The sequence below is a fragment of the Sapajus apella genome, unplaced genomic scaffold (assembly GCF_009761245.1).
Source record: "Sapajus apella isolate SASKATOON/1434 unplaced genomic scaffold, GSC_monkey_1.0 scaffold153, whole genome shotgun sequence".
Lineage (NCBI taxonomy): Eukaryota > Metazoa > Chordata > Mammalia > Primates > Cebidae > Sapajus > Sapajus apella.
Genome location: NW_022437093.1, coordinates 1,542,990 through 1,567,135, shown reverse-complemented (window position 1 = coordinate 1,567,135; position 24,146 = coordinate 1,542,990). Strand labels below are relative to the sequence as shown.

Here is a 24,146-nt window from a genome sequence, read left to right as displayed (position 1 = left end):
GAGGGTGAGGGAGAGGAGGGAGGAAGGGAGGTATACGGTACAATGTGACATTTTAATATATGTATACATTGTGGAATTATTATATCAAGCTAATCAAGTAGGTGAGGTCATTACCTCACCTACTTATCATTTTTATGGTGAGAATATTCAAAATCTACCCTTAGCAATTTTTTTAACTTTTAAGTTCAGAGGTTCATGTGTAGGTTGTACAGGTTTGTTACATAGGTAAATGTGTGTCATTGGAGTTTGTTTTACCACTAATGTCATCACTCAGGTATTAAGCCTAATATCCATTAGTTATTTTTCCTGATCTTCTCCCCCCTTTATTAGGCCCAAGTGTGTGTTGTTCCCTCTATATGTCCCTATGTTCTCATCACTCAGCTCCCACTGGTAAGTGAGAATATGTGGTATTTCATTTTCTGCTCCTGCATTAGTTTGCTAAAGATAATGGCCTCCAGCTCCATCCACGTCCCTGCAAAGGACATAATCTTATTCTTTTTTATGGCTGAATAGTATTCCATGGCGTATAGGTACCAGATTATTTTTATCCAGTCTATCACTGATGGACATTTGGGTTGTTTCTATGTCTTTGCTATTGTGAATAGTGCTGCAATGAACCTACATGTGCATGTATCTTTATAACAGAATGATTTATATTCCTTTGGGATATATGCCCAATAATGGGATTACTGGGTCAGATAGTAGTTCTGACTTTGGGTCTTTGAGGAATCACCACATTGTCTTCCACAATGGTTGTACTAATTTACATTCCCACCAACAGTGTGTAAGCGTTCCTTTTTCTCCACAACCTCACCAGCATGTATTATTTTTTGACTTTTTAATAAAGCCATTCTGACTGGTATGAGATGATATCTAATTGTGGTTTTGATTTGCATTTCTCTAATGATCAGATGTTGAGCTTTTTTTCATATGCTTGTTGGCCACATGTATGCCTTCTTTTGATAAGTACCTGTTCATGTCCTTTGTCCATTTTTTAATGGGTTTTTTGTTTTGTTTTGTTTTGTTTTGTTTTTTTCTTGTAAATTTGTTTAAGTTCCTTGTAGATGCTGGATATTAGACCTTTGTCAGATGCAGTTTGCAAAAATGTTCTCCCATTTTGTAGGTTGTTTACTCTGTTGATAATTTCTTTTATCCCTAGCAAGTTTGAAATACACATTTTTATTAACTATGCTCACTATGCAGTACAAGAGTTCACTAAAATGTATTTCTCTTGTCTAACTGAAACCTGTACCTTTTGACCAGCATACCCCTGACTCTAGCCTCTGGTAACTGCCATTCTACTCTTTGCTTCTATGAGTTCAACTTTTTTAGATTCCATATATAATGAGACCAGGTAGTGCTTGTTTTTCTTTGCCTGGCTTATTTCATTTAACATAATGTCCTCCAGGTTCATCCACGTTGTTGCAAATGACAGGATTTCCTTCTTTTTAAAGGTGGCCCGCTATTCCTTTGTGCATATATACTACATTGTCTTTATCCCTTCATGCATTGATGCACACTGTAGTTGATTCCATGTCTTGGTTATTATGCATAATGTTGCAATAAATATAGGAGTGTAGGTATTTCTTCAACACTTTTATTTCATTTCTTTTGTATATATACTCAGAAGTGGGATTGCTGGATCATGTGGTAATTCAGTTTTTACCCTTTTGAGGAACCTCCATGCTGTTTTCCTTTTTAAAAATCTATGTTCCCACCAGCAGTGTACAAGTGTTTCCTGTTCTTCACATCCTGGACATCTTTTGTCTTTTTGATAACAGCTATTCTAAGAGGTGTAAGGAGGGATTTCCCTCTCTGGGATCCCCCCCCCCCACAGCAATGTGGGAGCTCGCTCTGCTTCTCTCTCTTTCTATCTCTGCCTAATAAATCGCTCTCTGCAAAACTCTTTGGATCCAATACTTACTTAACCGGTAAGCTCATTGTGCCACCATGGCCTCTTCCCCATTCCTGGGGCGAGGAAGCCCAAGAACCTTGGGCACATCAAATGTGGGGGAGGAGCTGAGCCCCAGCCCATCCCATCCCACGACCCAGTTACAGAAGTATAGCATAGTGGTTAGGAGCATGACTTCTGGAGCCAGAGTACATGGATTCGAATGCTACCACTAACAAGTTTTGTGGCCATGCAGAAGTTGCCTAACCTCTCCGTGCTTAAGTTTCAACATCCACAAAATGAAGTGCCACCAGAAGATACTACTTGGGTGCAGTGGAACTGCCATGGGACTATACGCAAAGTGATCTCGGTGAGCTGCGTGTGGACATGAGATTCTAGAGATGAGTAGAGGGAGGGTGAAGGAACAAAGACAAAACTTCCCTCCACCTGCCCAAGCTTCCATAGAGAGAATCAAGGCAATGAAATCCAATCAATATCACACACACGTTTCATGTCTAATTCTCTTGTGTGTACATGTCATGTGTGTTCTTTTGTATCTTTTCCTGCTTTGGATGTAAGGATAAAATCAGCCATGAGTTTAGAAGCTTTTAATGTTTTGGGGGTTCTGGTGCATTTAGGGAGAGTACTAAATAACTTTATCAATATTGTCTATGATCATCAGTTGATTCAGATTTTTCTACCTCTTCTTCAGTAAATATTGGTATATTTTTTGTCTATATTCTGGTCTGTATTTTAATAGAAAGCTATTTACTATCCCTAGGTTTGATAATGTATTGGTATCAAGTTACATAAGAGTCTCTTGTGATTTTGTTAAACTGTTCTGTGTCTTTTGTAGTTATAGTTCCTTTTTCATTCCTTATGTTGTTTATGTTCTCTTTCTTTTTTAAAAATAATATTTCTGGGAGTTTTCTTGATTTTATTGGTCTTGTCAAGAATTATCTTTTGGTTTAATTTATCAACCTCTTTTTTTCTGTTTCATCAGTTTCTGCTTCTACTTTCATTAATTCATTCCCTCTTTCTAGTTTCCTTTGGTTCATTTTGTTGTTCAATCTTTGCTTATTGAGTTGAATGCTGAAATCATTTATTTTATATTTTGTTTTATCTTCTTCAAATGTGTATTATAAAGACTTAAATATAATACATATATAATGGCTATGTAAACATTAAATGTGGTCATGTTTTACATTAAAAAAAAGATGTAATGGGATATCTCCCTGGGGTTTTAATTTGCATTTTCCTGATTATTAGAGATGTTGAGTATTTTTTCAAATATCTGTTGACATTCATATGTCTTCTTTTGAATATCTTTTCAGGGCCTTTATCATTTTTTAATTAGGTTGTTTTCTTGCTATTGAGTTGAGTTCTGTATATATTTTAGATATTAGCTCCTTACAAGGTATATGGTTTGATGCCTCATTGTGCTTTCACTTGACTTCTCAAAAATAAAACATTTAGAGGTAAGATATGTATAATTGCCAAGATTCAGTAAATGAATGACAGGTTAAATACAGAAGGAGAAAAAATTAACCCCAAACTTGGCAGAGGGAAAGAAGGAAATAACAAAGGTAAGAACAGAAATAGAGACTAGAAAAACAAACAAAACTAAAAGTTGTTCTTTTGAAAAGGTAAACAAAATTGACAAACTATTAGTTAGGCTAAGAAAAAGAGAGAGCTGGCTCAAATAAACATAATGAGAAATGAAAGAGAAAACATTACAATCGATACCCAGAAATAAAAAGGATAATACGATGATACTACTATGAACAATTGTATTAACAATTTGGACAACCTAGAATAAATGGAAAAATTCCTAGAAACATACACTCTACTAAGACTGAATCATGAAAAAATAGAAAATCTGACAGACCAATGAAGAGCAAGGAGATTGAATCAGTAATAAAAAGTCTCCCATCAAGAAACCCTTCACTGTGCAGAAGCTTTTTAATTTAATATAATCCCATTTTTCTGTTTTTGCTTTTGTTGCCTATACTTTGGGGATCATATCTAAAAAATCATTGCTCAAACCAAAGTCATGGAGTTTTCCCCTGTGTTTTCTTCTAGTAGCTATACAGTTTCAGGTCTTGTTTAGTCTTTAGTCAATTTTGAGTTGATTTTTATATGTAGGTGAGATAAGGATCTAATTTATTTCTTCTGCACGTAGATATCCAATTTCCTCAGCACCATTTATTGAAGAGACTGTATGTTCTTGGTACTTTGGTTGAAAATCAATTGACTGTAAATACATGGGTTTATTTCTGTGCTTTCTGTCCTGTTCCACTGGCCAATATGTTTTTTTATGCCACTGCTATTCGATATTCATTGCTGTAGCTTTGTAATGTATTTTGAAATCAGGAAGTGTGATGCCTCCAGTTTTGTTCTCTTTTGTTCAAGATTGCTTTGGCTATTTGGGGTCTTTTGTGGTTCCATATAAAATTTTGGATTGTTTTGTCTATTTCTGTCAAAAATGACATTGGAATTTTGATAGGGATTGCACTGAATATATGGGTCACTTTGAATAGTATAAACATTTTAACAGTATTGATTCTTCCAATCCATGAACATAGAATGTCTTTGCGTGTATTTGTGTCTTCTTCAGTTTATTTCATCAATGTTTTATAGCTTTCAGTGTACAGATCTTTCAAATCCTTGGTTAAATTTATTCCCATTTTTAAAATTTTTGATGTTATTGTAAATGGGATTATTTTCTTTCTCTTTTTTAGATAGTTCAAAGCTGGGATATAGAAACACTACTAATTTTTTCTTTTTTGAGACAGGGTCTCACTCTGTCATCCAGGCTGGAGCATAGTGGTACAATCGCAGTTCACTGCATCCTACCTCCCAGTCTCAAGTGATCTTCCTGTCTCAGCCTCCCAAGTAGCTGAGTGCTTGTACACACCACCACACCCAGCTAATTTTTTTTTTTTTTATTTTGTGTAGAGATGTGGTCTCCCTGTGTTTCCCAGGCTCCCTGTGTTGATCTCAAATTCCTGGGCTCAGGGAATCCTCCTGCCTCAGCCTTCCAAAGTGCTGGGATTATAGGCATGAGCCACCACACCCAACCCACTACTAATTTTTATATGTTGATTTTGTATCATGCAACTTTAATGAATTCATTTATGAGTTTTAACAGTTATTCCACACAGTAGGTCTTGGTATGCCTTTGTTTTTTATCAGCTGTTAGAGATGGTAATGTATAAACAAAGACAATTTTCTTTCATATTGTTGAATACATAGATAATTCTTAATATTAACAACTAAACTTGTCATTTCTATTTTTTGAAGGAGAAAAACTTAATGCGAAAAATCTGAGAAATATTCTTGAAGGCCTTGGAATAGAATTCACACCTAAAGAATACTTGGAACTGGTACAAAATCTGCAAATTGATGGTGAGCACTTCAAATACTAATGGACCTTTTGAAGAAGTTTAGCCCTATGTACTTAAGACAACCTAGCAACTGCAAAAGACACACACACCGAACAAAAAACAAAACAAAACAAAAACCTATACCTATTAGATATTCTAGTTTAAAAAAGCAAAATGATGAAGAAATTTTAGCATGAACTTGTTCTTCCTTTGGAAAATATAATTATTTCTTTGAGAGTCACCAACTCTATTTTCTTGAAATCTTGCCATTGGATATAAAAATTTTTGTTATTTTTGGTTCCACCCTGACAACTAATAGTTGAGCTGAGAAATGTGAGGAAAAATGGGAAAGTGAAAGGAATAGGAAAGTAGAAGAAAGAAGGAATAATTATAGAAGAAAAGTAAAAGACACGTTCATATTCCTTTAAAGCTGTTTACCACTATTAAATGATTAAATAATTACTTTAATTAAGTCATTAATATACTTAATACATTCCAATCTTCCATAGTGAAACTTCAAACCAAACACAATGTCTTAAAAGCAGCAGCAACAACAACAACAACAAAAATATTACTCTCTAAGGAAAAATAAACAGATTCACAAAAATTATTAGCCATCATCTTTTCCAATATTGTCTTTATTCCATAGGTTTGTTTCTTCTGTAACTCTGATTAAATGTAAGATAAACCTTATTGCTGTATCCTCCATGGCCCCTTAATAGCACTCTGAGAGTTTTCTCCATTCTGTGATTCCAAACTCATGGGATGGCAAAAATCAAAATTATTCCTAAAGCAAATCATTTAGAAATATTTTTATGAAATGATATTTTGTACCAGTTTTCTAAATCTCTGTATCACTTTGTCTGTGCTGTGAATCTTGCCTTTTCCTGTAGATGATGGAACTATATCTGAAAATAGATTGCTAGATGGTGTGAAATCATTCAAAGGTAAGAAGCATGAAGAGAATCCTCCTGCCTCAAATTTGCCTGGTTATTCTCTTACAGGTCTCACCATCTCTTATAATAATAAACTCTGTATTTATTCTGCTGTTTCTAAATATAGCTGCATTTTCCAAATCATCTTTCATTTTGCTGCCAAGTTTGGCTTTTGCCCAGTTTAGTTGAAAAGCAGATTTAAATCTGGTTCTACATAGAAAATGTGAAGTGAACTATTGGCAGTTGTTCAGGGCATTTCAGTAACTGAAAGAACTAAACTGAGCATTTAGGCCCTTCCTACCAGAAAGATGTTTTCACTTTGTCTCCACAATTGTAATTCATTGGAAAATCAATCTGTAATTTGTAGGATTTTCAAGATCAGCCAAGAGGCTACAATTCTAATCCCATCTTGTCCACCTTTATGCACTTAAACATTTGGGTCATTGATATTTTTGCTGATAGCCACAGTACATGGGGATTAACTGAAATTTTCTTGTGATTTCCCTCGTATTCTTGATTCTTTCCTTAGGTGGAAAGGTTGATGTTAGTAACCTGGAAAACATTTTGGAAAACATGAAAATCATGGTTCCAGATAAGGAACTTAAAGATTTGTCACAAAACCTACCAGTTGATGGTGAGCAACATAGACAATATTAGACCTTTTGAGGAAATTTTATTTATAGGCTTATGTATGAGAATTCCTAAGGCTAGATCTGTTTGGGTGCTAATATGGCTTTTTATAACTTAGAGAAGAACTCAGTCCTAATATAAGAACACATTTTGATTTGGTGCATTTTTATTAATTTCAGGGTACATGGTATATGTGTTAGAGTGAGTTATAAATAAGTCTGTACTTGAGAGTTGCTAGATAGCTTATTAACCAAAGAGAAGTGGTCATTAATTTCAGATTAAGTACATAATTTTAGTAACTTTTTATTTTTTTATTTTTGTTAGTATATAGTATAATAACATTTGAAGGTCCTATCATCCAGCTATACATTTCTCTATACCTTTGTGATATACCAACTTCATGATCCATTCTTCCTGTGTTTTGGCATTGGCTCACATTATTCCTTCTTTGGTCTCATCTCCTCTACTTTAGAAATCGTAACAAGCAATATTTTAGCTTCTTTTTTAACCTTCCAGTTCTCTTATTCCCAAGAAATATACCTCATCTTCATCAAAAATGCCAGTTCCTGGATTTCTCCATCCCCTTTCAATATATAAACTATTTTCTAACTTCTTTGGTTGTCAAACTACTCTCTCTGTCATTCCTGCTCTATTAAACAAATTTTGATCAACCCAGTCATTCAGATCTTCACTTCTATTGCTGACCTTGATAAAGAAAATCATATAAATTTGCAGGTTACTACATCCCCAAATTCATTTTCTTCTGGACCTGAGAACATTTTAACTCTATTTTTCCCCTTCCCCATATTAATGTTGTTTTTATGTCATTCATGCTATCTTGTTTTCTTTTAATTCAGCAAAACTATGTAAGTAATAGTATTTTACCAAGTCAGCATCTATTCAGATTTACCCAAATGTTTACCTATTTTTTGCTCTTCATTTTTTCTTGTACTTCAAGCCTTCCCTTTGGGATCACTAACATAATATCCTTTATTTAGGATCTGCTAGTGACAAATACTCCTTTTTTCTTTTTGGTCTGAAAATATCTTTGTTTTGCTCTACTTTTTGACAGATATTTTCTCTGGATGTAGCAGTCTAGGTAGACAGTTATTTTCTTTTAGCACATTTTAGATATCATTTCACTATCTTCTGCCTTCTAATGTTGCTGATGAGAAGTGATGAAAAGTCAACTGTGAATCTATTTATTTTTCCTTAGAAAGTAATCTTTTTGTTGTTATTGTTGTTGTTACTGCTGCTGCTGCTGCTGCTGCTTTTAAGACATTTGTCTTTGGTTTGAAGTTTCACTATGGAAGATTGGAATGTATTTGTTTTCATTTATTCTCCATGGGATTCACTGGGCTTTTTGAGTCTGACAATTGGAATCTTTTATCAGATCTGAAAAATTATTAGTTATCATCTCTTCCAATATTGTCTTTAATCCATAGGTTTGTTTCTTCTGTAACTCTGATTAAATGTAAGGTAAACCTTATTGCTGTATCCTCCATGGTCCTAAACTTCTCTTCACTATTTTTCATATTGTTTTATTTCTGTGCTCCATAGGAGTTTTATGTAATACATTGTTCTGTATATAATTAGAGTCCCCAACATGCAAATCTGCTAACTAAATGTATGGAAAATGTGTTATGGAAACTACCCCCAAGGAAGGATGGGATTGCATACTAATAAATAACATAACCTTTTGGCCAAGCTGGGTAGCTCATGCCTGTGATCCCACCACTTTGAAAGGTCGAAGCAGGCGGATCATCCCAGGAGATCAAGACTAGCCTGGTCAATATGGCAAAACTCCATCTCTGCTAAAAATACAAAAATTAGTCGGGTCAACTTGTGGTGTACGCCTAAAATCCCAGCTACTTGGGTGGTTAAGGCACGAGAATTGCTTGAGCCAGGGAGGTGGAGGTTGCAGTAAGTCAAGATTGCACCATTGCACTCTAGCCTGGGTGACAGAGTGAGACTCTGTCTGGAAAAAAATAAAAAATAAAAACAACCTTTTACGGCAAGAAAATACCAAAACACCAATAGTGTGCATAGTTTCTAGTTTTCTTCTTACCCTGAAATAGACTGCATCTGCAACTTAGAGAAAATATGCTGATTTGAGAGTTACTTGTGCCATTGTAATATGTTCCAATCCACCATTTAATTTTGAAGTATTTAATACTGCTATGTGTAAAGTCTTATGCTAGTATGCTGGGTTAGGATGTCTGGATGGGATATAGAATAAGTAGAAACATTCTCTATTTAAAAGCACTTTGATTTATTTTTATTTTGAGTATGTAATGAATGTATCTTTGAGGATATAATGAACATATCTACTAAAAAATAAGTACAAAAGTGGAATGTTGGTATGTTCAATGGGGAAATATCTTAAGGTTCCAAATGGAAATGTTTTCCTCTTGTTGTTAGGACTTGGTAGTAGATAGTGTAAAGAGACCATGCCCCAGGAGGGAAGATGTTCCACGATGTGTAAAGGTTGAGATCTTAAAAGAGAGAAGGGGAGAATCATTGATGAAATTAATAGTTAACATTTTTGTAGAGTAATTTTCCCTATTTTATGCTTATCTATGTATGTTATTAGGCTATAATTCAAAACGAATCATAAAGAAAATGATTCCTTTGCTCTGACAATCTTTTCGAATCAGCACACAATTATGTCTGTTTGTATTTATTATTTTTTAGCTTCCGGGATGACTGATCTGCATAAACTACTAAAAGAAGTAAATAAATTCACAGGTGAGCAAGACATTTTGTGAAAAGATATAAAACTAAAATGAAAATATTTCACTTTCATATACATATTTAAAATTGTATTTTCTTATTCTATCATTGACTTATTAACTTCTTTTTTAATTGTTAAAGTTTGGGTTTAATGATGAAGATTCCACTGGATTATTTATGTTTTAGCATCAACTTTGTGGTGCTGCACCTCTCTAACAAGTCTTATACTCTGAAACCTCATTTTTATTTTGTGATTCATTTCACTGTGATTAAATAGGCAACACATGTGTTCATTCATTCAAAACACTTACTTAGCCCCACAGTAACACAGTAAACATTAAGGTAAAACTTTGACAGGTATACAAATAATGTAGTCAGTGAAACTAATCTATCTCGTAATTCAAGCAAAGCAAAAGTAACACAGATTTTACCAGATTCATATGATTCATATTAGGTAACAGCTTATACATATTTAGATCACTGAGTAACTTGTACAACCCTTTACTATGAGCTGGGTTCAGTTCTCTAAGTCATTAAGAGCGTTATAAATAAGGATCTTATTTAGATTTAAAGAACTAACTTCCATTTCCTGTGCTCTTCATCTGAAAGCTATAGATAATACTATACAAACATAAACACTTTTCATCATTTTGAGTCAGTAGGCATTTCTCACCTGTCTCACATTCCCGTCTTTTAAAAGGAGGAAAAATTCAAGCCAAGGACATAAAAAAAGTACTGGGAGACATGGGGATAGAGCTCACAAATAGGGAGCTCTGGAACCTGATGAAAATCTTGCCAATTACTGGTAGGTATTTTATGCACTACTATGATATTTATCTTTGTGCTATTGGGGACTTCAATGTGAGAATATCATAAAAATAGGCCCCTCTGATTTCCTATAAAAAGACAAAAAGAGGCTGGGCATGGTGGTTCACACCTGTAATCCCAGCACTTTGGAAGGCCAAATTGGGAAGATCACCTGAAGTCAGGAGTTTGAGACCAACCTGGCCAACATGATAAAACTCAACATGGTGAAATTAGCCAGGCGTAGTGGCACACTCCTGTAATCCTAGCTACTCAGGAGGCTGAAGCAGGAAAATTGCTTGAATCCCAGAGGCAAAGGTTGCAGTGAGCCAAGATCACACCACTGCACTCCAGCCTGCATGATGGCGTGAGACCCTGTCACAAAAAAAAAAAAAAAAAGAAAAGAAAAAGATTAACCTCCGGTTGTAAATATATTATGCATTTGACATTTAAATTTATAGTTTTGAGAAACTGTCATATCTTCAAACCTGAGTACTGCCATTAAGAGTATCATTATCCTGAGTTTAAATAAAGCTTGAGGGCAAAGAGAAAAAGAAAGCTGAATTAGCTGGTAGCAAAGAGACGGAAAAAGGAAAACTCAGAGTGGGGGAAAAGGCACATCTGTTTCAGTGTGGTATAATGAATGTACTGTCCGCATTAAGAATTTTCTTCTCATTTTTTGACTTAAGCTATGAAGAGATGTGGGTATAGGAAATGTAGGAATGCAAATTAAGAAAGTACTTTTTTAAAATCCACATTTAAAAATCGGGCTAGGTGTGGTGGCTCATGCCTGTAATCCCAGCACTTTGGGAGGCTGTGGCACACACCTATAATCCCATCTACTCAGGAGGCTGAGGTGGGAGAATTCCTTGAATCTGGGAGGTGGAGGTTGCAGTGAGCTGAGATTGTGCCACTGTACTCCAGCCTGGGAGACAGAGCAAGACTCCATCTAAAAAAAAAAAAAAATTATGTTCTTTCTACTCTTTCTTTGACTGTCTATGTAATTTTTCTTTGATCTTAACTGTGCCTTATTTTACAGATGATGGAAAGGTATATAAAAATGTATTGCTTGATAAGATGAAATCATTTCCTGGTAAGTAAAAATCCCAATAAGGCAAGTAAAACTATGACTTATAAGCTTTACCTTAACTATTAAAAGACCTTATCATTAGATAATAATTAGATTATTTATTTTATTGTCCCATTAGCCTATAGGTCTTAGATACAACTATATTTAATGTGATAATTTATACTTTGAAAAAGTTTTAAATTCTGTTTGCTAACTAGAGCTCTAATTCTAATCTAACATAATTCATCAGGTTCCTTTAAAAAATACATATGTAATTTATAATATACAAAGTAGTACACATAATTAGTATATAATAAAATTATATATTATGTAATATGTAATTTTCTTTTAAATACACCTTTTCTGCAAACTATAGAAAGAATCCCCTGAAATAAGAGTGGCAAAACGTTATATTCCCGGCCCTAAATAGTTTTTTTTTAATTATTACCGTACAATGGATTTGTTCTATTTGATTGTTATTGATGAGTGACTAGAATCAGAATTTTTTTTAGCTATCGGTTCCTATTTTTTATCACTTCCTTCTTTCCTAAGGTGGAAAGTGCAATGTCTCTAAAATTGGTACTATCCTGGAAAACATGGGTTATGAGCTGGAAGATGAGGAAATTGAAGACCTGCAGAACCACCTGCCAACAACTGGTGAGCATATCATTATATATTCAAGGAAACTCTGAGATCCTCTAATAAAATTTCAAAATGTATTCATATAAAAAAATCTATTATCTCAGATTAGAATGTTTAAATCAGAGACCAGTAATCTGTTACAGTGAGTCCTACCTTCAAGACTAAACTCTTATGCCATTGAGGAAGTTGACAAAGGTAAGAACAGAGAAATGAAACAAAGGAACACTTCAAAGGAAAATGAAGTTAGAGAAGATACAAATCAATCGGAAAAAAGAAAATCCCTTAAGTCACCATAAAGTCTAACTAGACTAAAGGAAGGGAGATATTGTGACAGAAGAGACAACATGCCTAATCATCCTGGCTTTAAGATAACTAATAAATCCCTAATAGAAAATTAGTGCCAGACATGGATGGAGCTGGAGGCCATTACCCTAAGCAAACTAATACAGGAACAGAAAACCAAACACCACATGTTCTCACTTATAAGTGGAGGCTAAATATTGAATGCACAGGGACACAAAGAAGAGAACAACAGACACCAAGGCCTACCTCAGCCTTGGAGGTAGGGGGAGGGTGAGGATCAGAAAACTGCTATCTGATGTCTGCTGTTCTCTTCTTTGTATCCATGTGCACTCAATATCTGCTACTATGCTTATTATCTGGGTGACAAAATAATAGGGTACACCAAACCCCCACAACACACAATTTATCTATGGAATCAACCTGCACAGGTACCCTTGAAACTAAAATAAAAGTTTTAAAAAAAAAAAAAGTGCTAGGTGGAGATTTGAAAAGTGTTCCTGCTTGTCCACAGAGTTTACACCATTCTGTCCTAATATTAAGCCTCAATATCAATATAAGCAATAGATTAGTTTATAGTTATGAGGATTAAATGAGCTAATGGAGTTTCATTTTAAGGTTAGGTTCTATACACTTAGATCTCACTGCTAAAATTAAAAGAAATAATTTTTATTTTAAAAAAAGAAAAAAAGATAAGGTTCTAAAGAGAGTTTATAAGTTAAATACATTAAGAAACCTCACTTTACATAATGACTACATATTCCTATTTTGTTTCCTAGATAGTTTATGTATAAACCTATCTGTTTCTACATATAGTGAAGCCAAGATTGAAAGAAGATACGACTTAGTAGAAATAAAAGAGCAGAAAGTAGGCATTTAACCCTTTACTGTAGTCCCCTAATTGAGGCCAGAAGCCAACATCAGAATGAGGGTTATTAGAAATCTCAGAAAGCATAGCTGGTATATTCTCCCCTCATATAATAGAATTGAACACCAACAACAAGATTGGAAAACGTAACCTTGGACCGGGATTTTTGTGTGTTTGTGCGTGAGACAGAGTCTTGCTCTGTCACCCAGAGCAAGGGCAGTGGCACAATTTCAGCTCACTGCAACCTCCACCTCCTGGGTTCAAGCAATTCTCCTGCCTCAGCTTCCTGAGTAGCTGGGATTGCAGGTGTGCACCACCATACCTGGCTAATTTTTTTGTATTTTTAGTAGAGACAGGGTTTAGCCATGTTGCCCAGGCTGGTCTAGAACTCCTGAGCCCAGACAATGTGCTCACCTCGACCTCCCAAAGTGCTAGGATTACAGACGTGAACCGTTGTGCCCAACCAGGACTTCTTAAATCTATGGAGCAGATGAATGAATTCAGGAAGAAGAATCTAGCCTTTTGACCATCCACCAGGATCTCTCTTAAATTGATATACTTTAAAGCAATAAATAATTTTTAAAAAGAAAAAATTGAAGATTCATTTTAAAATATATATATAACAGACATTGCTTAATAAAAGGCCAAGAACACTCCTTTCTCTGGTTTAACCTACGTAAAGCTGTTTGCTGATGCCATAAGCAATTGAGACAAAGTTGAACTACTTCCTGAGGGATAGGATCATAAACTGAGACAGACCCAAGGAAAAAGCCACACTTTATTTCATTTATTTATTTATTTATTTTGAGGCAGAGTCTGTCTCTGTTGCCCAGGCTGGAGTGCAGTGGCACAATCACAGCTCACTGCAGCCTTGACCTCCCAGGCTCAAGCAATCCTCCCACCTTAGCCTCCCGAGTAGCTAAGGAAGCTCTGAGATCCTCTAATAAAATTCAAAATGTATTAATATAAAAAAATCTATTATCTCAGATTCAAATGTTTAAATCAGAGATCAATAATCTGTTACAGTGAGTCCTACGTTCAAGGCCAAACTCTGATGCCATTGCACTACCACACCCAAATAATTTTTGTATTTTTTTGTATAGGTGGATTTTCGTCATTTTGCCCAGGCTGACCTCAAACACATGGGCTCAAGAGATCTACCTGCCTCAGCCTCCTAAGGTGCTGGGATTCCATGCATGAGCTGCTGTGCCCGGCACACCCTTTAAAATACTGTAAATCACAATCTTCTCCATTCCATACCTGATAAAGGAGGAGATAAATTACCAGCATTCACAAGCTACTGCAAGTGAATCTAGAGCAAATAGTTCACCACTGATGAACTATTCTCTATAGACTGGTGATTGGCTGGTATAGTTAAGCAACCTGCTGGTATCAGCATACATATTCCATGATGCTTTAACCTATAACTAGCCCTGACACTAAGAAAAATAATGTTCTGCCAGCTTGGCCTAAAAAGACCCAATCAAAGAGAAAACCAAGGTGGCTCTTAGTATTCTGGTTCTGTGACTACAAGCAAAAGAAACTAAATCTGGCTTATTTAAGTACAAAAGAAATTTTTGCCAGGCCATGGAGCGGTTCACAGAATCAAAGAAACAAATGAAAAACCAGGATCAAAAAGGAGAAAACCAAGGCAGCATCAAAGAGCCTATGTCGCAGGAACTAATTAACAGTTTTATCAGGGCAGTGAAGCAGAAATGAATCACCCTTACATAGTGCTTTTCAAGATTCAGAGTCTCAAGAGAGGATATATGTCTTACCACTCTGTGAGCAATTTGTGGGCAGGGCAATGAAAGTCCCTACCTTATCCTGGCCATTTGGTGGTGACCAGAATACCAACATCCACCTTTGGTTTTTCACTGTTGATTGGATCTTTTTAGACCTTACCATTTGGTGCCCAGGGTAAGGTAGGGACTTTGATTGCCCACAGATTGCTCACAGAGGATAAGACACTATACCCTCCCAAAAAGGGAAAGCACTGTTACCAAATGAAGCAGGAATAGATGCTAGTTTGCCAATTGTGGCAGGGAGGACCTTTTTAATTGTGGCATACCCACCTCTCACCCCCAGCTAAGGGATAATAATATGAGTAAACATTTTAAAGCATGTTATTTTGATCATGTAAAAAGCATAGTTTTTCAAATCCTATGAAAAAGAAATAGAAAATACATCCTTCTCTCTGATAGCAACACAGTGACTTTCCTGAGTATTACAGTGTATTGTGTGGGTCTGAGATTATTAATGATATGTTGATTTAAAAGCCAATTCACTAAGATCCTTACTGCACTATAAAAATGTATCACACCTATGTCTCTTTCTGATTCAAAGCACATTGATTCAGAATTTTATGAAGTCTTCCTTTATTTAATAAGTCTTTTTACTAGAAACCTTTGCTAATATAAATCAGGTCAGTCTTACCCACTTGGACACATATTTTGCAAGACTATTTGCATAAAATAATGTTAATTTAATTAATATGAACACAGAATTGTGTACTAATTAAGTAGCTAATGTAGGAAACTGGCCAGTCCTTTCTCTTATTCTCATGCTCTCATATTCCTGGTAATATAAACTAATCACCTCTATTGAAATAGCCACAGATAATAATTATCAAGTATTAACTGCCTACTATATACCAAAAACAATAATTGGTACTTGACATATGTTAGCAGTAATCCTCAAAATAACTCTGCAAACAAGATTATCATCCTAATTTCTCTGACGTGGAAATTGAGATCCGTCACAGAGGTTAACTGATTTGCCCAAGGCCATGTGGCTGCTAAGTGGCAGAGTAAAGATGGGAGCTCAGATATATATAACTTCAAAGGTTTGCCCTTTCTACCAAATCATATTGCCTCACATAAGGGAGGTAAGCAGAGCCACACAGACCATGACAGGAATGATTCTTTAAGAAGGTTGTGTGATGTGGCCCTAGAAATGAGAATTATCAACCAGGAAGTACACAAATTAAATGAGAGTCAGCAAAGATTGGAAATCTTTGTGCCAGGGAGTTGGAAGCATGGCGAAAGGGCTGAGTAACAGTTGCATGTAGAAGTAGCCAGCTATGACCTTTCAGGTAGGTAAATACACCAATATTATAGAACATATTTCTTTTAAATCCTGTAGTAATTAAGTGATAGACATAGGGTTATTCCTGGATTCTAAAGTGGGACAGGCAAGTGGAAAGGAAGTCAAAGCAATGCTTTTAAAACTTCCTAGCACCATTTTATATACTGTAATTTCTTCTTCTGTGCTATATATTTATCATATTTGGAACTTTATTATTCACTTCCATGCTCATATGGGCATGAAAATGAATACATTTATAGAACAAATCAGGGTAAACTTAGGAATATTAGTGTTTTATTCTACAGTGTAAGGTCTTTATAGCGTATTTTCTGGGTCCGAGTCATTATGTCTGGGTCTCATTTGTACCTTATCTTACAGATGAAAAGAAGGTTAAACTGAATAAGGTCATGGAAAATGTAGAGTCATTTACAGGTGAGTGAAAAGTTATAGGTAGGCTGGGCACAGTGGCTCATGCCTGTAATCCCAGCACTTTGGGAGGCCAAGGCAGATGGATCACTTGAGCTCAGGAGTTCAAGACCAGCCTGGCCGACATGGTGAAACCCAGTCTCTACTAAAATATAAAAAATTAGCCAGGGGTGGTGGTGCACACCTGTAATCCTATCTATTCTGGAGGCTGAGGTGGGAGAATCACTGGAACCTGGAGGTAGAGGTTACAGTGAGCCGAGATCGCACCACTGCACTCCAGCCTAGGCAACAGAGCCAGACTCCGTCTCAAGGAAAAAAAAAAAAAAAGTTATAGGGAAAATTGTTGTATATAGCTATATTCTAATACTTTTTCTGGTATACTTTTAAATCTTCTATTATCTAACAACCCAGGTTAGTTTTTTACTATATACTTTTTGAGCAAAACTACTAAATTATAAAGTCTTGATAAAATACCCTATATGTTCTGGGTTTTTTTCAACAATGAACATCACTTTTCCATTGTTTAAACAGCCAGAAATCTAGATTACCATGTAACTGGTGAAACAAACATTGTCATAATTCTTTTTGGGAATAATTCATCTTATCACATAGGCAAATATGGATGCTACCTATCTTCAAATAATTATTTACATAGTCGTTTATACAATAGTCATAGGCATAGACCTTTATACAAGCCCCATTTCAGAGTGTTGATTTATCGCATTGTTATTAGAGCATTCAGAAGGTACTTTCCTCTCTAGAATTATGAGATTGAGTTCTATTTCTGACATCCCCTTAGAATATTGATTCAGCATTTTGACTATTTAAGCCTGCAATTAAACTTAGATGACATTCATAGTTTAAAATCGTTTGTCACTTTCAATTTTTTCATCATCTTTTCCATCTTTTCAAAGGAACCAAGATTAATGCTAATGAAGTAGATGATATTTTGAAAAACATGGGGATAGAACTCACACCTAAGGAACGCTGGAAGCTACTAAAAACTCTGCCAATTACTTGTGAGCATTTCTGATACAGCTTTGGCCTTTGGGGGAACTTAGTTTAGGTGACAATATTATTGGGGGTAGTGGGAAATCATTTATTCCACCTATGTTTATATTCAACATATTCACTGAGTAATTCTTAGGTAATGAGATTAAAGAGAAAAGTCCTGGCTCTCATAAAGACTATTATGGTGATGGAGCGTACTTATTGGGACTGAGCTTGAAATCTTTGTAAATGAATAAAGATTTTTTAATTTATTAAATATTTTTAATTTAGTATAATACCTTGGGAATGCCTGGAAGTCCTAAAGCATAAAGAAAAAGAAGAAAAAAGAGAAGTTAGGTATTAACAGAAGAATAAAAAGGATCAAGGCAGAGAGATAGTTTCAGCATAGTAATACCAATAAATATAGAACTTTTCTCTACTCCTTCATTTTATTCTTAAAGCCAAGGAAGAGAAGGATTTGTGGATGCTAAACTGGTTAAATCTGTAAGGCAAATCATGTAAGATTGTTGTCTTTATGAAATAATAGTCTATATATTCTTGTTACGAGTTTCTGTATCACTTTCTCTGTGACATCAATTATCTCTTGTCTTACAGCGGATGGAAAGGTGTATCGCAATCTGTTACTAGATCGTTTAAAGACTTTCCAAGGTGAGTAATATGTATCATAAGAAGTCAAGTAAAACTGAAATCCTTAAGCTTTGTATTTCCTTTCTGAAAGTCCCTTTACAAAGGATAAAAACAGATGCTTCTCAAAAGAAGACATACATGTGGCTGGCAAATAGATGAAAAAATGTTCAACATCACTAATCATTAGAGAAATGTAAATCAAAGTCAGAATAGGATATGCTCTCACACCAGTCAGAATGGCTTTATTTAAAAAGACAAAAAAATAACAGATGGTAATGGAGCTGTGGAGAAAAGGGAACACTTATATACTGTTGGTGAGAATGTAAATTAGTTCAGCCACTGTGTAGAGCAGTTTGGAGATTTCTTAGAGAACTGAGAGTTGAACTACCATTTGACCCAGCAATCCCAGTACCGGCTATATATCCAAGGGAAAATAAGTCATTCTACCAAAAAGACACATGCACTTGTATGTTCATCACAGCGCTATTCACAGTAGCAAAGACATGGAATCAATCTACATGCCCATCAGTAGTGGATCAGATAAAGAAACTGTAATATATATACATCGTGGAACACTATGCATCCATTAAAAAAAGCAAAAAATCATGTCCTTTGCAGCAAATGGGTGCAGCTGGAAGCCATTATTCTAGGCAAATTAACACAGGGACAGAAAAGAAAATACTGCATGTTCTCACTTATAAGTGAGAACTTATAAGTTCTCGTGGTCTACATACTTTAGGATTAAATTATACTGACAGTTCTGTCATCTTTCTTTTCCACTGAAATGGACTGTGGATCTCTTTCCATGTTTATGGGAAGCAGCTGCCTAAAAGCCACCATGTGTGTGAACAGGCCATTCTTTCTTTAACACTTTGAACCATCTCCTACTGCAGGGAGTGCGTTTAGCAGTGGGGACACCTGTAGGAGTTGGCATGTCAGCCACGCAGAGGGGAGGACAGACCTGGCAACTCCCTCGAAGCCGGCTGTCAAGTCACGAGGGGTTCCTGTGCCTTCCAAAAACCCTCCTAGAGGAAGAGCAAGGTGGCAGCCCTTGGCCCATGACTATACCTGGACATAAAGATGGGAATAATAGTCACTGGGCACTGGGGACTACAAGGATGGGTAGAGAAGGGAGGACAGGAGTTGAAAAACTACCTCTCAGGTACTATGCACACTACCTAGGTGATGGGATCACTTGTACACCAAACCTCAGCAGCACACAATTTACCTATGTTAAAAGCCAGCACACGTACCCCTGAACCCAAAATGAAAGTTGGAAAAAAATTTTTTTAAGAATTTAAAGTCCTTTTAATTACTTAATGGTAGCAATAACTAATTTCTAATTACCAGGCACTAATCCAAATACTTTACTTCTATTAATTTATTTAATTCTCACAGGAATACTACGAGGTAGGTACTTTTATTATCACCATCTCACAGAAGAGAGGTGTTGATTCAACAGTTAGTGCTATAGTTAGCAGTTAGTTTGCTAATGTTTTTCTTTCCTTTTATGACTTGTAGCTTAAGCTCAGATAAACACTAAATTTGTACAGACAATTTACTGTTATAATGGTAGGTTTCAAATTCAGTGGCTGCTATTATGGCTGTTGTTTCTGACATAATTGAAGAACGAATAATAAACCTTATTCATTCTCTTTGTCTCAAAAGTCTACTTAAACTGTTAGCAGGGTATCATGTAACACATATAAGGAGCTGTTCTTTTCCTCATATCCCTACCCAATCCCCTGCCACCTTGGTTTTATGTTCTCTCTGAACATCTGCATTGTGACTTTGCTTTTCTCTCTCTCACTGGCATTTAGGGCATATACCTCAACAGAATTTTTAAAGTTAAGATATTATTTCACATTTTTCTTATTTCACGTATTTCTTTTTAAGGAGGGAAGGTCTTTGAAAATAAACTAGAAACCATTCTGGAAAATATGGACTACAAACTTGGAAAAGAAGAAATGAAAGATCTGCGGGACCATTTGAAATTTGATGGTATTTCATTTACCATTTATCACTTTCTTTCTGAAGAATTTTTAAAGTCCTCTTGTAGAACCTCTGAGAGTTTGCTTATTCAATTTCACTTAGAAAGTAAGAAGTCCAAGGCTGGGTGCAGTGGCTCATACCTGTAATCCCAGCATTTTTGGAGGCCAAGGCAGGTAGATCACCTGAGGTCACAAGTTCGAGACCAGCCTAGCCAACATGGTGAAACCCCATCTCTACTAAAAATACAAAAATTAGCCAGACATGGTGGTGCACACCTGTAATCCCAGCTACTCTGGAGGCTGAGGCAGGAGAACCACTTGAATCCAGAAGGCAGAGGTCGCAGTGAGCACAGACTGTGCCACTGCACTCCAGCCTGGGAGATAGAGTGAGACTCCATCTCAAAAAAAAGAAAGAAAGCAAGGTGCAGGTGATCATGTTTTTATTGAACAAATACAAGATGAATGTCAGAGTGGAGTTGAAATAGACGATCAACCACTTCTGACATGAAACCATTCATCTGGCATTGGACAGATATCTTTTAGGTCAAAGGGACAATTTAGGAGAAGACTTTAAGATCCAATTTAGCATGTTAAAACATGATCTTTTCAATTCTTTTTGTTTGTTTGTTTGTCTCACTCTGTCACCCAGGCTGGAGGGCAGTGATGCGATCTTGGCTCACCACAACCTCCGCCTCTCAAGTTCAAGCGATTCTTCTGCCTCAGCCTCCCAAGTAGAGGGGATTAAACGCATGCACCACCACGCCCAGATAATTTTTATATTTTTAGTAGAGACAGGGTTTCACCATGTTGGTCAGGCTGGTCTCAAACTCCTGACCTCATGATCTGCCGGCTTCAGCCTCCCAAGGTGCTAGGATTACAGGTGTGAGCCACCGCGCCCGGCCAGTCTTTTGAGTTCTGTAAGGTAGCTGAGCCGGTCTTTCGAATTCTATAAGGTAGTTGAGTATAAGAAAACTACTCAAAAAATTAACAAATGCCCTCTATGAGAGCAATAACTTAGAAAATTTTATGGAAAAAAGAGATCTCATTCCTAATAGCAATAAAAAGATTTGTTTATACCTTATTTATGCTTTGTATTTCAGAGAATGGAAAGGTTTTATTGAATTCTATGATCAGGGCAGCCAGTTTATTTTCTGGTAAGTGAGAAGTACTAACAAAAAGATATACAATCAAGATACCTTATTATATGTAAAAATATTGTAATATATTTATTTATGGAATGCCTCAGTATTATATATGACATGCAAGTCTTATTTCACCACAGTATTGCTAACATGCTTGTTTTTAAGAATAGCGATGAGTTTTTTTATTGCCTACCTTTTTAGAAGTATCTTTTTGTTAAAGAAGTCTATTTTATTATAGGTATCTGGCTTGTTTCCATTGTTTTTAGAGCATAAATAAAAGCATTTTTTTCCATTGTTTTTAGAGCATGAATAAAAGCATTCTTTTGACCAGGCTTAAAGGAAATATTCTATTATTAGCTCCTCTTATAGTGCTCTGCAGCCAGATAATCCTCATTGTGTTGTTATTCTTCTGCAATTACATCTCTTGCAAGTTGAGATATTACTGTTTTATTATAATTTTCTAAATTTAGAATCATTGTATGTGAAAATATTTGCTTATCATCTTTCCCATCTTTTTCTAAGGTGGTAAAATTAATGCCTGTGACACACAACTTTATCTAGGAAATGTAGGTATTGAATTTACAAATAAAGAAAACCAAGATCTACTGGACATAGTACCATTGGATGGTAAGCATTTCAGACCATGCAGTCAATTTCACAGAATCCTGGGTTTACAGGTTGTACACATAACATTCTAGAAGTATAATTGTTTAAAGCCCTATTCAAAATTAAGAGAAAATTAAGCATAGGAAGAGCCAATTCTAATATAAAAATACTGTCCTTACCATTTATGTCTTAATTTGTGAGATAATGTCTTCTTTGGGGTATTGCTGCTATGGGATAAACAATTCTAAATGTGAGACTCAGCATCTATAACAAGACTAAAGCTAAAGATAGGAAAATATGATAAAAGAATTATAGAAAGGAAGGAAGGTGGACCTCAGAAAAAAAGGAAAGAAAAAAATCTATTTCAACATGTTAGAGTTCCACTAATAGCACACCAAATGCCAGAATATAGTTAACCTTGAGAAACATTAATTTCTTTACTTCCTTCTTTGGATTATTATAAATTTATAAAAATTTGCTAATAAGCATTGACGTCTTTCTAAATTTCCACTTCCTTGTAAATTAAATTGACCCTTATTTTGCAGATAATAAAAGGGTATATAAAAATAGGTTGATGGATGAAGTGAAGACTTACAGAGGTGAGTAAAAGTCATACTAGGAAAGATAAAACTGAGTTCTTCAAGCTTTTGCATTTACTTTTCTAAAACCTGTCTTATTTCCCCATGATTAGATTACTAATTATGTTTTATATTAGTATGAGCTAATATTATGAGCGCCAATTATGAGCTGGCATTGTTACTTATACACAATTGCATTTTGTGTAATAGCCTACACTATTTTGTGGTTAAGAAGTCTTTGGATTGGTTGTCTCTGCAACAATTCATGAGTCTTGCTTGCTCATTTTCTTCTGGGTCAGTTCATCCTAGAAATTGCTGTAACAGTGTTTTCTGGAACACTGATGAGGGAAAATTTTTCTGTTCCTACTCCACAACTGATTCTTTTGTTCACTTCAAGAGCTTTATGGTGCTTTCTGTCTGTGTTGATTGACTGAAATAAGCAAGCATTTTTCTTTCTTTGGCATCAATACAAATTTATTTTATTCTTATCCCCTTCTTTCTTAAGGAGGAAAGATTAATGTTGATAAAATAGATGATGCTCTTGAAAACATGAGAATCCCACTTGAAGAAGAAGAAATTGAGGAGCTGTGTGAACACTTGCCAATTGATGGTGAGCATTTCAAAAATACAGGGCCCTGTAACAAAAATTTTGTTTTTCTATGAGAACACCTCAAGTATACTTATTAATTTTGTGTAAAAAGTCAGAAGCATATAGAGACCCAGTCCGAAGAGTGAAGAAATAGTGTCCCTTATTATTAATCTGAGATAAAATATCAATAATTGGGCCCAGTGCAATGCCTCACATCTGTTATCTCAGCACTTTGGGAGGCAGAGGTGGGCGGATTTCTTGAGTCCAGGAGCTTGAGACCAGTTGGGCAACATGGTGAAATGCCATCTCTACCAAAAAATATACAAAAACAAAAAAAAAAATAGCCAGGTGTGTTGGTGGATGCTTGTAGTTTCAGCTACTTGGGGAGCTGAGGTGGGAGGATCAACTGACCCTGAGGAGGTTGAGGCTGCAGTGAGCTGTGATGGTGCCACTGCACTCCAGCCTGGATGACTCTGAGAATGAGACCCTCTTTCAAATATAAATGTAAATATATATATACACACAAATTTGTGTGTATGTGTGTGTGTGTATATGTAGATCTATATATAATTATATATATAATTTCTTACATTGCTGCTACCAGAGTTTCTATACCAAAAGCACCAAAATAAGATCATGGTCAGTGTTGGGATCTAGTATATAAGTTAAAAGAAAAAGAATATTTGAGGAGAAGGTGGAGAAAATTATGAAATAATTCAGAGAGAAATAAAGAAGAGAGAAAAAAGAAAATGGTGGAAATTGTTAAAAGTTGTATGTACTATTGTAAAATATATAAAACACATTTCTAACAATCACATTTAATAAATTCAT

The 24,146-nt window shown here is 35.5% G+C and overlaps 2 protein-coding genes and 1 long non-coding RNA gene across 3 annotated transcripts in view; all 3 read left to right on the top strand.

Moving 5' to 3' along the window:
- The first annotated feature begins 4,997 nt into the window (after window positions 1–4,997).
- LOC116541655 lies at window positions 4,998–10,531 on the top strand. Its single transcript, XR_004264886.1, has 5 exons — window positions 4,998–5,299; window positions 6,171–6,224; window positions 6,742–6,846; window positions 9,537–9,590; window positions 10,276–10,531. It is a non-coding gene; the product is annotated as an uncharacterized LOC116541655 (long non-coding RNA).
- A 904-nt stretch (window positions 10,532–11,435) lies between these two features.
- Window positions 11,436–22,549, top strand: LOC116541654. Its single transcript, XM_032266003.1, has 8 exons — window positions 11,436–11,472; window positions 12,001–12,105; window positions 16,724–16,777; window positions 17,686–17,790; window positions 18,377–18,430; window positions 20,306–20,410; window positions 21,501–21,554; window positions 22,065–22,549. Exons 1-8 carry the CDS (start codon window positions 11,457–11,459, stop codon window positions 22,238–22,240), a joined length of 669 nt encoding a protein of 222 aa, XP_032121894.1. The 5' UTR covers window positions 11,436–11,456; the 3' UTR covers window positions 22,241–22,549.
- Window positions 22,550–22,698: 149 nt separating this feature from the next.
- The window catches only part of EFCAB3 (EF-hand calcium binding domain 3), a 118,211-nt gene continuing 116,763 nt past the window's right edge, over window positions 22,699–24,146 (top strand). The window contains exons 1-2 of the mRNA XM_032265934.1: window positions 22,699–22,747; window positions 23,232–23,336. Of these exons, the coding sequence (XP_032121825.1) occupies window positions 22,723–22,747; window positions 23,232–23,336 (130 nt within the window). The 5' untranslated portion in view covers window positions 22,699–22,722. The remainder of the gene's footprint in view (window positions 22,748–23,231; window positions 23,337–24,146) is intronic.